Source organism: Pristiophorus japonicus, chromosome 16 (assembly GCF_044704955.1).
Source record: "Pristiophorus japonicus isolate sPriJap1 chromosome 16, sPriJap1.hap1, whole genome shotgun sequence".
Lineage (NCBI taxonomy): Eukaryota > Metazoa > Chordata > Chondrichthyes > Pristiophoridae > Pristiophorus > Pristiophorus japonicus.
Window position 1 is genome coordinate 1,061,657 of NC_091992.1, and position 14,214 is coordinate 1,075,870.

At 48.8% G+C, this 14,214-nt stretch overlaps 1 protein-coding gene across 1 annotated transcript in view; it reads left to right on the forward strand.

The window, feature by feature from the left end:
- The window catches only part of ncor1 (nuclear receptor corepressor 1), a 258,729-nt gene that overhangs the window by 207,021 nt on the left and 37,494 nt on the right, over window positions 1-14,214 (forward strand). The window contains exon 44 of the mRNA XM_070857984.1: window positions 3,559-3,612. Coding sequence (XP_070714085.1) covers window positions 3,559-3,612 — 54 coding nt within the window. The remainder of the gene's footprint in view (window positions 1-3,558; window positions 3,613-14,214) is intronic.

A 14,214-nucleotide genomic window follows, 5' to 3' on the forward strand; every position in this document is an offset into this window, starting at 1 on the left:
ACATAGTAGTCAGGGACACTGGAAGCGTCCCTGATTTCCCACATAGCACAGGAGGAACATGACACGGCGCTGTGCTCAACTGGCATGACTTAATCCTTAAATTACTTAATTTACTTAATTTGGCAATAATGACAAAGGTTTCCTACTGATAAGAAAAAGAAAAAAGATAAAGAAAAAAGAAAAACTACTCACCAATCAGCCAGCCAATCACTTGCCCTCTTGGCTGTGATGTCACACTTTGATTACTTTTTACTTCTTTGTTGCTTCCTGCCTCTGCTGCAGCTGCAGGTCACCGCCCCCCCCTCTCTGCACCGCCCCCCCCTCTCTGCACCGCCCCCCCCTCTCTGCACCGCCCCCCCCTCTCTGCACCGCCCCCCCCTCTCTGCACCGCCCCCCCCCTCTCTGCACCGCCCCCCCCCTCTCTGCACCGCCCCCCCCTCTGCACCCCCCCCCTCTGCACCCCCTCCCCCTCTGCACCGCCCCCTCTCTGCACCGCCCCCTCTCTGCACCGCCCCCTCTCTGCACCCCCTCCCTCTCTGCACCGCCCCCTCTCTGCACCGCCCCCTCGCTGCACCCCCTCCCTCTCTGCACCGCCCCCCCTCTGCACCCCCTCCCTCTCTGCACCCCCTCCCTCTCTGCACCCCCTCCCTCTCTGCACCGCCCCCTCTCTGCACCGCCCCCTCTCTGCACCGCCCCCTCTCTGCACCGCCCCCTCTCTGCACCGCCCCCTCTCTGCACCGCCCCCTCTCTGCACCGCCCCCTCTCTGCACCGCCCCCTCTCTGCACCGCCCCCCTCTGCACCGCCCCCCTCTGCACCGCCCCCCTCTGCACCGCCCCCTCTCTGCACCGCCCCCTCTCTGCACCGCCCCCTCTCTGCACCGCCCCCCCCTCTCTGCACCGCCCCCCCCCCTCTGCACCGCCCCCTCTCTGCACCGCCCCCCTCTGCACCGCCCCCCCTCTGCACCGCCCCCCCTCTGCACCGCCCCCCCTCTGCACCCGCCCCCTCTCTGCACCCGCCCCCTCTCTGCACCCCCTCCCTCTCTGCACCCCCCCCCTCTCTGCACCCCCTCCCTCTCTGCACCCCCTCCCTCTCTGCACCCCCTCCCTCTCTGCACCCCCTCCCTCTCTGCACCCCCTCCCTCTCTGCACCCCCTCCCTCTCTGCACCCCCTCCCTCTCTGCACCCCCCCCCTCTCTGCACCCCCCCCCCTCCCTGCACCCCCCCCCTCTCTGCACCGCCCCCTCTCTGCACCGCCCCCTCTCTGCCACCCTCCTCTCGCGATGCTGCTCCCTCTCTGCCACCCTCCTCTCGCGATGCTGCTCCCTCTCTGCCTCTTGAGCTTGCAGTGGCTGTGGTGCAGGGCCTGTGTGTGGAAACTCCACATTACACAATGTACATGTGAAGCAACATCACTTCCAGTCACAGCTGACCACAGTACACACAGCTCTTCAATAAAGGTGCCTGGCTCCTGATAGGCTGATGTGGTGTTTGGTGTAAAATAAAATCAACGGACGGAGATGTAAAGATCTTTGAGGCATGGTTGTATAACAGTAATAATTGTATCTGGGCTTGACTGAGAGATTGACAGAAAAGGCATTTCATCTTGTCCATCAATCATCGACCTCAAGTACCTCTGCAGTCAGTTTAACTGCAGTAGTGGGCAAGCTTTTAGAAACTATAATCAGGGACAAAATTAACAGTCACTTGGACAAGTGTGGATTAATTAAGGAAAAACAATTGTAGGGCTCCAGGGAAAGGGTGGGGGGAGGGGGACTGGCTGAGGTGTTCTTGCAGAGAGCCGGCACGGGCTCGACGGGCTGAATGGCGGCCGCCTGTGCTATAATCATTCTTTGATTCTGTGATTAATACTGTGCTTGTATAAGAGGATTAACATTTTAGGAGGGGGACTGGATGAAAGCGTGGAGAAAATGAGGGCTACTAAACTGCAGGAATGATTTGATCAAAAAGTTACTTGAATTGCAGCAAATGTTTGGAAGAAATGTCTTTGTGTGTAAAGCGTGTGATGGAGGAACTCCCCATGGGAAGAGTTTGTATTGTTGCATCACTCTTGCTGTTCACAGGATGCCCCAAAGACCTTTGGTCAATGAATGACCTTTGAAGCGAGGTCATTGTTGTTGTGTAAACAAACTCAGCCAATTTGTGCAGAGCAAGATCCCACAGACCAATGAAATAAATGGTCAGATAATCTGCGTTTATAATGTTGAACAATAAGTGTACCGGGAGAACTCCTATGTTGCTCCTCTACTGCTGGAAGGTGCATGTGTGGACACTGGGAATGATCAGCACGCCACAGGTGAATAACCTGCTAACAGGCACGCCCTGATACCTGAGCGAGATATCAGAAGGCGAGTGACTTCAGTGAATATTTATACAGGACTCTACCTTTTAATTCCCTCCCCCTCCCCGTGCACTCTGTCTGGGAATTTCCACAGGCACCAGGTATGCGCACGGATAGTACAGACCCTTACTGATTCTGAAAGTAACAGTGCAGCATCTGTTCCATGTGTCTGGTCATTCAGCAGCAAGAGGCCATTCAGCCTCTCAAGCCTGTTACACAGGAACAGGAGGAGGCCATTCGGCCCCTCGAGCCTGTTACACAGGAACAGGAGGAGGCCCATTCAGCCCCTCGAGCCTGTTACACAGGAAGAGGAGGAGGCCCATTCAGCCCCTCGAGCCTGTTACACAGGAACAGGAGGAGGCCCATTCAGCCCCTCGAGCCTGTTACACAGGAACAGGAGGAGGCCATTCAGCCCCTCGAGCCTGTTACACAGGAACAGGAGGAGGCCATTCAGCCCCTCGAGCCTGTTACACAGGAACAGGAGGAGGCCATTCAGCCCCTCGAGCCTGTTACACAGGATTATTCGGGTGGCTTGGAGCAGAATTGGGTGCCCATCATCTACGATCAGCCAGGCAAGATCGTGAGTGGGGTGGGATGGGGGGGTGAATCGCAGGGTAAATAATTTCAAAACAGACTTTGGCTCCCGGACTGTGAATGTTGGGGTGTCGGATCGGGCCGTGGGTGTGCGATCGGGCCGTGGGTGTCGGATCGGGCCGTGGGTGTCGGATCGGGCCGTGGGTGTGCGATCGGGCCGTGGGTGTCGGATCGGGCCGTGGGTGTCGGATCGGGCCGTGGGTGTGCGATCGGGCCGTGGGTGTCGGATCGGGCCGTGGGTGTCGGATCGGGCCGTGGGTGTCGGATCGGGCCGTGGGTGTCGGATCGGGCCGTGGGTGTCGGATCGGGCCGTGGGTGTGCGATCGGGCCGTGGGTGTGCGATCGGGCCGTGGGTGTCGGATCGGGCCGTGGGTGTGCGATCGGGCCGTGGGTGTCGGATCGGGCCGTGGGTGTCGGATCGGGCCGTGGGTGTGCGATCGGGCCGTGGGTGTGCGATCGGGCCGTGGGTGTGCGATCGGTCCGTGGATGTGCGATCGGGCCGTGGGTGTCGGATCGGTACGTGGGTGTTCAATCGGGCCGTGGGTGTTGGGGTGTTTGAGCAGGCTGTGTGGTCACACACTAACGCGTTCTCTCTTTACTTTCAGCTAACGCTCAGCCTGGGACCGAGATATTTAACTTGCCGGCAGTCACGACGTCAGGTAGGAACTGCTGGGCACTGCCCGGTGAGGGAAGCATTGTAGTATTGTAGTTCTTGTCGAGAGAGCCAGTCCCAGGGCGATGCTTCATTTCTAGTCTGGGTGCAATCCACGTGTCGATAAACAATGTTTCCTGCAGAAAAGCAGCCACTGCAGCCCAGTGAAAGACCCAGTTCACAATCTCAGGCAGGCCATTGGGAGAGATACTGGGACAGCCTCCTCATCACCAGCTCAAACAATGCCGACATTTGCAGTCTAAGTATTTAAAAGAAAAGTGTCTGGACCCAGTCCAGAACAAGTCCTGCACATGTTCCTAATTCCAAATGATTCCTTGTGACCGTCCAGCACTCGATCAATACTGACTCACGGGAACACTGATCGATCAATACTGATTCACGGAAACACTGATCGATTGATCAATACTGACTCACGGGAACACTGATCGATCGATCAATACTGACTCACGGGAACACTGATCGATCAGTACTGACTCATAGGAACACTGATCGATCAATACTGACTCACGGGAACACTGATCGATCAATACTGACTCACGGGAACACTGACCGATCAATACTGACTCACGGTAACACTGATCCATCGATCAATACTGACTCACGGGACCACTGATCAATCAATACTGACTCACGGGCACACTGATCAATCAATACTGACTCAAGGAAACACTGATCGATCAATACTGACTCGCGGTAACACTGTTCGATCAATCAATACTGACTCACGGGAACAATGACCGATCAATACTGACTCACGGGAACACTGATCGATCGATCAATACTGACTCACGGGAACACTGATCGATCGATCAATACTGACTGGGAACAGTGATCGATCGATCAATACTGACTCACGGGAACACTGATCGATTGATCAATACTGACTCACGGGAACACTGATCGACCAATACTGACTCAGGGGAACACTGATCGATCGAACATTACTGACTCACCGGAACACTGATTGATCAATACTGACTCACGGGAACACTGATCGATCAATCATTACTGACTCACGGGACCACTGATCGATCGATCAATACTGACTCACGGGAACACTGATCGACCAATACTGACTCAGGGTAACACTGATCGATCGAACATTACTGACTCACGGGAACACTGATTGATCAATACTGACTCACGGGAATACTGATCGATCAATACTGACTCACGGGAACACTGATCGATCGATCAATACTGACTCACGGGAACACTGATCGATCAATACTGACTCACGGGAACACTGATCGATCGATCAATACTGACACACGGGAACACTGATCGATCAATACTGACTCACTGGAACACCGATCGATCAATACTGACTCACGGGAACATTGATCGATCAATACTGACTCACGGGAACATTGATCGATCAATCAATACTGACTCACTGGAACACTGATCGATCGATCAATACTGACTCACGGGAACATTGATCGATCAATACTGACTCACGGGAACATTGATCGATCAATACTGACTCACAGGAACATTGATCGATCGATCAATACTGACTCACTGGAACACTGATCGATCGATCAATACTGACTCACGGGAACATTGATCGATCAATACTGACTCACTGGAACACTGATCGATCGATCAATACTGACTCACGGGAACACTGATCGATCAATACTGACTCACTGGAACACTGATCGATCGATCAATACTGAGTCACTGGAACACTGATCGATCGATCAATACTGACTCACGGGAACATTGATCGATCAATACTGACTCACGGGAACATTGATCGATCAATACTGACACACGGGAACATTGATCGATCAATACTGACTCACGGGAACACTCATCGATTGAACAATTCTGACTCACGGAAACACTGATCGATCAATACTGACTCACGGGAACACTGATCGATCGATCAATACTGACTCACGGGAACACTGATCGATGGATCAATACTGACGGGAACACTGATCGATCAATACTGACTCACGGGAACATTGATCGATCAATCAATACTGACTCACTGGAACACTGATCGATCGATCAATACTGACTCACGGGAACATTGATCGATCAATACTGACTCACGGGAACATTGATCGATCAATACTGACTCACAGGAACATTGATCGATCGATCAATACTGACTCACTGGAACACTGATCGATCGATCAATACTGACTCACGGGAACATTGATCGATCAATACTGACTCACGGGAACATTGATCGATCAATACTGACACACGGGAACATTGATCGATCAATACTGACTCACGGGAACACTCATCGATTGAACAATTCTGACTCACGGAAACACTGATCGATCAATACTGACTCACGGGAACACTGATCGATCGATCAATACTGACTCACGGGAACACTGATCGATGGATCAATACTGACGGGAACACTGATCGATCAATACTGACTCACGGGAACATTGATCGATCAATCAATACTGACTCACTGGAACACTGATCGATCGATCAATACTGACTCACGGGAACATTGATCGATCAATACTGACTCACGGGAACATTGATCGATCAATACTGACTCACAGGAACATTGATCGATCGATCAATACTGACTCACTGGAACACTGATCGATCGATCAATACTGACTCACGGGAACATTGATCGATCAATACTGACTCACTGGAACACTGATCGATCGATCAATACTGACTCACGGGAACACTGATCGATCAATACTGACTCACTGGAACACTGATCGATCGATCAATACTGAGTCACTGGAACACTGATCGATCGATCAATACTGACTCACGGGAACATTGATCGATCAATACTGACTCACGGGAACATTGATCGATCAATACTGACACACGGGAACATTGATCGATCAATACTGACTCACGGGAACACTCATCGATTGAACAATTCTGACTCACGGAAACACTGATCGATCAATACTGACTCACGGGAACACTGATCGATCGATCAATACTGACTCACGGGAACACTGATCGATGGATCAATACTGACGGGAACACTGATCGATCAATACTCACTCACGGAAACACTGATCGATCGATCAATACTGACTCACGGGAACACTGATCGATGGATCAATACTGACGGGAACACTGATCGATGGATCAATACTGACAGGAACACTGATCGATCAATACTCACTCACGGGAACACTGATCGATCAATAATAACTCATAGGAACATTGATCGATCAATCAATACTGACTCACGGAAACACTGATCGATCAATACTGATTCACGGAAACACTGATCGATCGATCAATACTGACTCACGGGAACACTGACCGATCGATCAATACTGACTCACGGGAACACTGATCGATCAATACTGACTCACGGGAACACTGATCGATCGAACATTACTGACTCACGGGAACACTGATTGATCAATACTGACTCACGGGAATACTGATCGATCAATACTGACTCACGGGAACACTGATTGATCGATCAATACTGACTCACGGGAACACTGATCGATCGATCAATACTGACTCACGGGAACACTGATCGATGGATCAATACTGACGGGATCACTGATCGATCAATACTGACTCACGGGAACACTGATCGATCGATCAATACTGACTCACGGGAACATTGATCGATCAATACTGACTCACGGGAACACTGATCGATCAATACTGACTCACGGGAACACTGATCGATCAATACTGACTCACAGGAACACTGATCGATCGATCAATACTAACTCACGGGAACACTGATCAATCAATACTGACTCACAGGAACACTGATCGATCGGTCAATACTGACTCACGGGAACACTGATCGATCAATACTGACTCACGGAAACACTGATCGATCGATCAATACTGACTCACGGGAACACTGATCGATCAATACTAACTCACGGGAACACTGATCGATCGATCAATACTGACTCACGGGAACACTGATCGATCGATCAAAACTGACTCACGGGAACACTGATCGATCAATACTGACTCACGGGAACACTGATCGATCGATCAATACTGACTCACGGAAACACTGATCGAGCAATACTGACTCACGGGAACACTGATCGATCGATCGATACTGACTCACGGAAACACTGATCGATCAATACTGATTCACGGAAACACTGATCGATCGATCAATACTGACTCACGGGAATACTGACCGATCGATCAATACTGACTCACGGGAACACTGATCGATCAATACTCACTCACGGGAACACTGATCAATCGATCAATACTGACTCACGGGAACACTGATCGATCAATACTAACTCACGGGAACACTGATCGATCAATACTGACTTACGGGAACACTGATCGATCGATCAATACTGACTCACGGGAACACTGATCGATCAATACTGACTTAGGGGAACACTGATCGATCGATCAATACTAACTCACGGGAACACTGATCGATCAATACTGACTCACGGGAACACTGATCGATCGGTCAATACTGACTCACGGGAACACTGATCGATCAATACTGACTCACGGGAACACTGATCGATCAATACTGACTCACGGAAACACTGATCATTCAATACTGACTCACGGGAACATTGACCGATCAATACTGACTCACGGAAACACTGATCGATCGATCAATACTGATTCGCGGTAACACTGTTCGATCGATCAATACTGACTCACGAGAACACTGATCGATCGATCAATACTGACTCACGGGAACACTGATCGATCAATACTGATTCACGGGAACACTGATCGATCAATACTGACTCACGGGAACACTGATCGATCAATACTGACTCACGGGAGCACTGATCGATCGAACATTACTGACTCACAGGAACACTGATTGATCAATACTGACTCACGGGAACACTGATCGATCGATCAATACTGACTCACTGGAACACTGATTGATCAATACTGACTCACGGGAACACTGATCGATCGATCAATACTGACTCACGGGAACACTGATCGATCAATACTGACTCACGGGAACACTGATCAATCAATACTGACTCACGGGAACACTGATCGATCAATACTGACTCACGGAAACACTGATCGATCGATCAATACTGACTCACGGGAACACTGATCGATCGATCAATACTGACTCACGGGAACACTGATCGATCGATCAATACTGACTCACGGGAACACTGATCGATCGATCAATACTGACTCACGGGAACACTGATCGATCGATCAATACTGACTCACGGGAACACTGATCGATCGATCAATACTGACTCACGGGAACACTGATCGATCAATACTGACTCACGGGAACACTGATCGATCAATACTCACTCACGGAAACACTGACCGATCGATCAATACTGACTCACGGGAACACTGACCGATCGATCAATACTGACTCACGGGAACACTGACCGATCGATCAATACTGACTCACGGGAACACTGACCGATCGATCAATACTGACTCAGGGGAACACTGATCGACCAATACTGACTCAGGAAACACTGATCGATCAATACTGACTCACGGAAACACTGATCGATCGATCAATACTGACTCACGGAAACACTGATCGATCAATACTGACTCACGGGAACACTGATCGATCAATACTGACTCACGGGAACACTGATCAATCGATCAATACTGACTCACAGGAACACTGATTGATCAATACTGACTCACGGGAACACTGATCAATCGATCAATACTGACTCACAGGAACACTGATTGATCAATACTGACTCACGGGAGCACTGATCAATCGATCGATACTAACTCACAGGAACACTGATCGATCGATCAATACTGACTCACAGGAACACTGATCGATCAATACTGACTCACGGGAACACTCATCGATCGATCAATACTGACTCACGGGAACACTGATCGATCAATACTGACTCACGGGAACACTGATCGATCAATACTGATTCACGGGAACACTGATCGATCGAACATTACTGACTCACGGGAACACTGATCAATCGATCAATACTGACTCACAGGAACACTGATTGATCAATACTGACTCACGGGAGCACTGATCAATCGATCGATACTAACTCACAGGAACACTGATCGATCGATCAATACTAACTCACGGGAACACTCATCGATCGATCAATACTGACTCACGGGAACACTGATCGATCAATACTGACTCACGGGAACACTGATCGATCAATACTGATTCACGGGAACACTGATCGATCAATACTGACTCACGGGAACACTGATCGATCAATACTGACTCACAGGAACACTGATCGATCGATCAATACTAACTCACGGGAACACTGATCAATCAATACTGACTCACAGGAACACTGATCGATCGGTCAATACTGACTCACGGGAACACTGATCGATCAATACTGACTCACGGAAACACTGATCGATCGATCAATACTGACTCACGGGAACACTGATCGATCAATACTAACTCACGGGAACACTGATCGATCGATCAATACTGACTCACGGGAACACTGATCGATCGATCAAAACTGACTCACGGGAACACTGATCGATCAATACTGACTCACGGGAACACTGATCGATCGATCAATACTGACTCACGGAAACACTGATCGAGCAATACTGACTCAAGGGAACACTGATCGATCGATCGATACTGACTCACGGAAACACTGATCGATCAATACTGATTCACGGAAACACTGATCGATCGATCAATACTGACTCACGGGAATACTGACCGATCGATCAATACTGACTCACGGGAACACTGATCGATCAATACTCACTCACGGGAACACTGATCAATCGATCAATACTGACTCACGGGAACACTGATCGATCAATACTAACTCACGGGAACACTGATCGATCAATACTGACTTACGGGAACACTGATCGATCGATCAATACTGACTCACGGGAACACTGATCGATCAATACTGACTTAGGGGAACACTGATCGATCGATCAATACTAACTCACGGGAACACTGATCGATCAATACTGACTCACGGGAACACTGATCGATCGGTCAATACTGACTCACGGGAACACTGATCGATCAATACTGACTCACGGGAACACTGATCGATCAATACTGACTCACGGAAACACTGATCATTCAATACTGACTCACGGGAACATTGACCGATCAATACTGACTCACGGAAACACTGATCGATCGATCAATACTGATTCGCGGTAACACTGTTCGATCGATCAATACTGACTCACGAGAACACTGATCGATCGATCAATACTGACTCACGGGAACACTGATCGATCAATACTGATTCACGGGAACACTGATCGATCAATACTGACTCACGGGAACACTGATCGATCAAATCTGACTCACGGGAGCACTGATCGATCGAACATTACTGACTCACAGGAACACTGATTGATCAATACTGACTCACGGGAACACTGATCGATCGATCAATACTGACTCACTGGAACACTGATTGATCAATACTGACTCACGGGAACACTGATCGATCGATCAATACTGACTCACGGGAACACTGATCGATCAATACTGACTCACGGGAACACTGATCAATCAATACTGACTCACGGGAACACTGATCGATCAATACTGACTCACGGAAACACTGATCGATCGATCAATACTGACTCACGGGAACACTGATCGATCGATCAATACTGACTCACGGGAACACTGATCGATCGATCAATACTGACTCACGGGAACACTGATCGATCGATCAATACTGACTCACGGGAACACTGATCGATCGATCAATACTGACTCACGGGAACACTGATCGATCGATCAATACTGACTCACGGGAACACTGATCGATCAATACTGACTCACGGGAACACTGATCGATCAATACTCACTCACGGAAACACTGACCGATCGATCAATACTGACTCACGGGAACACTGACCGATCGATCAATACTGACTCACGGGAACACTGACCGATCGATCAATACTGACTCACGGGAACACTGACCGATCGATCAATACTGACTCAGGGGAACACTGATCGACCAATACTGACTCAGGAAACACTGATCGATCAATACTGACTCACGGAAACACTGATCGATCGATCAATACTGACTCACGGAAACACTGATCGATCAATACTGACTCACGGGAACACTGATCGATCAATACTGACTCACGGGAACACTGATCAATCGATCAATACTGACTCACAGGAACACTGATTGATCAATACTGACTCACGGGAACACTGATCAATCGATCAATACTGACTCACAGGAACACTGATTGATCAATACTGACTCACGGGAGCACTGATCAATCGATCGATACTAACTCACAGGAACACTGATCGATCGATCAATACTGACTCACAGGAACACTGATCGATCAATACTGACTCACGGGAACACTCATCGATCGATCAATACTGACTCACGGGAACACTGATCGATCAATACTGACTCACGGGAACACTGATCGATCAATACTGATTCACGGGAACACTGATCGATCGAACATTACTGACTCACGGGAACACTGATCAATCGATCAATACTGACTCACAGGAACACTGATTGATCAATACTGACTCACGGGAGCACTGATCAATCGATCGATACTAACTCACAGGAACACTGATCGATCGATCAATACTAACTCACGGGAACACTCATCGATCGATCAATACTGACTCACGGGAACACTGATCGATCAATACTGACTCACGGGAACACTGATCGATCAATACTGATTCACGGGAACACTGATCGATCAATACTGACTCACGGGAACACTGATCGATCAATACTGACTCACGGGAGCACTGATCGATCGAACATTACTGACTCACAGGAACACTGATTGATCAATACTGACTCACGGGAACACTGATCGATCGATCAATACTGACTCACTGGAACACTGATTGATCAATACTGACTCACTGGAGCACTGATCGATCAATACTGACTCACAGGAACACTCATCGATCGATCAATACTGACTCACGGGAACACTGATCGATCAATACTGACTCACGGGAACACTGATCGATCGAACATTACTGACTCACGGGAACACTGATCGATCAATACTGACTCACAGGAACACTCATCGATCGATCAATACTGACTCACGGGAACACTGATCGATCAATACTGACTCACTGGAACACTGATCGATCGATCAATACTGACTCACGGGAACATTGATCGATCAATACTGACTCACGGGAACATTGATCGATCAATCAATACTGACTCACTGGAACACTGATCGATCGATCAATACTGACTCACGGGAACATTGATCGATCAATACTGACTCACGGGAACATTGATCGATCAATACTGACTCACAGGAACATTGATCGATCGATCAATACTGACTCACTGGAACACTGATCGATCGATCAATACTGACTCACGGGAACATTGATCGATCAATACTGACTCACTGGAACACTGATCGATCGATCAATACTGACTCACGGGAACACTGATCGATCAATACTGACTCAATGGAACACTGATCGATCGATCAATACTGAGTCACTGGAACACTGATCGATCAATACTGACTCACTGGAACACTGATCGATCGATCAATACTGAGTCACTGGAACACTGATCGATCGATCAATACTGACTCACGGGAACATTGATCGATCAATACTGACTCACGGGAACATTGATCGATCAATACTGACACACGGGAACATTGATCGATCAATACTGACTCACGGGAACACTCATCGATTGAACAATTCTGACTCACGGAAACACTGATCGATCAATACTGACTCACGGGAACACTGATCGATCGATCAATACTGACTCACGGGAACACTGATCGATGGATCAATACTGACGGGAACACTGATCGATGGATCAATACTGACAGGAACACTGATCGATCAATACTCACTCACAGGAACACTGATCAATCGATCAATACTGACTCACGGGAACACTGATCGATGGATCAATACTGACGGGATCACTGATCGATCAATACTGACTCACGGGAACACTGATCGATCGATCAATACTGACTCACGGGAACACTGATCGATGGATCAATACTGACGGGAACACTGATCGATGGATCAATACTGACTCACGGGAACACTGATCGATCGATCAAAACTGACTCACGGGAACACTGATCGATCAATACTGACTCACGGGAACACTGATCGATCGATCAATACTGACTCACGGAAACACTGATCGAGCAATACTGACTCACGGGAACACTGATCGATCGATCAATACTGACTCACGGAAACACTGATCGATCAATACTGATTCACGGAAACACTGATCGATCGATCAATACTGACTCACGGGAACACTGACCGATCGATCAATACTGACTCACGGGAACACTGATCGATCAATACTGACTCACGGGAACACTGATCGATCGAACATTACTGACTCACGGAAACACTGATTGATCAATACTGACTCACGGGAATACTGATCGATCAATACTGACTCACGGGAACACTGATTGATCGATCAATACTGACTCACGGGAACACTGATCGATCAATACTGACTCACGGGAACACTGATCGATCGATCAATACTGACACACGGGAACACTGATCGATCAATACTGACTCACGGGAACACTGATCGATCGATCAATACTGACT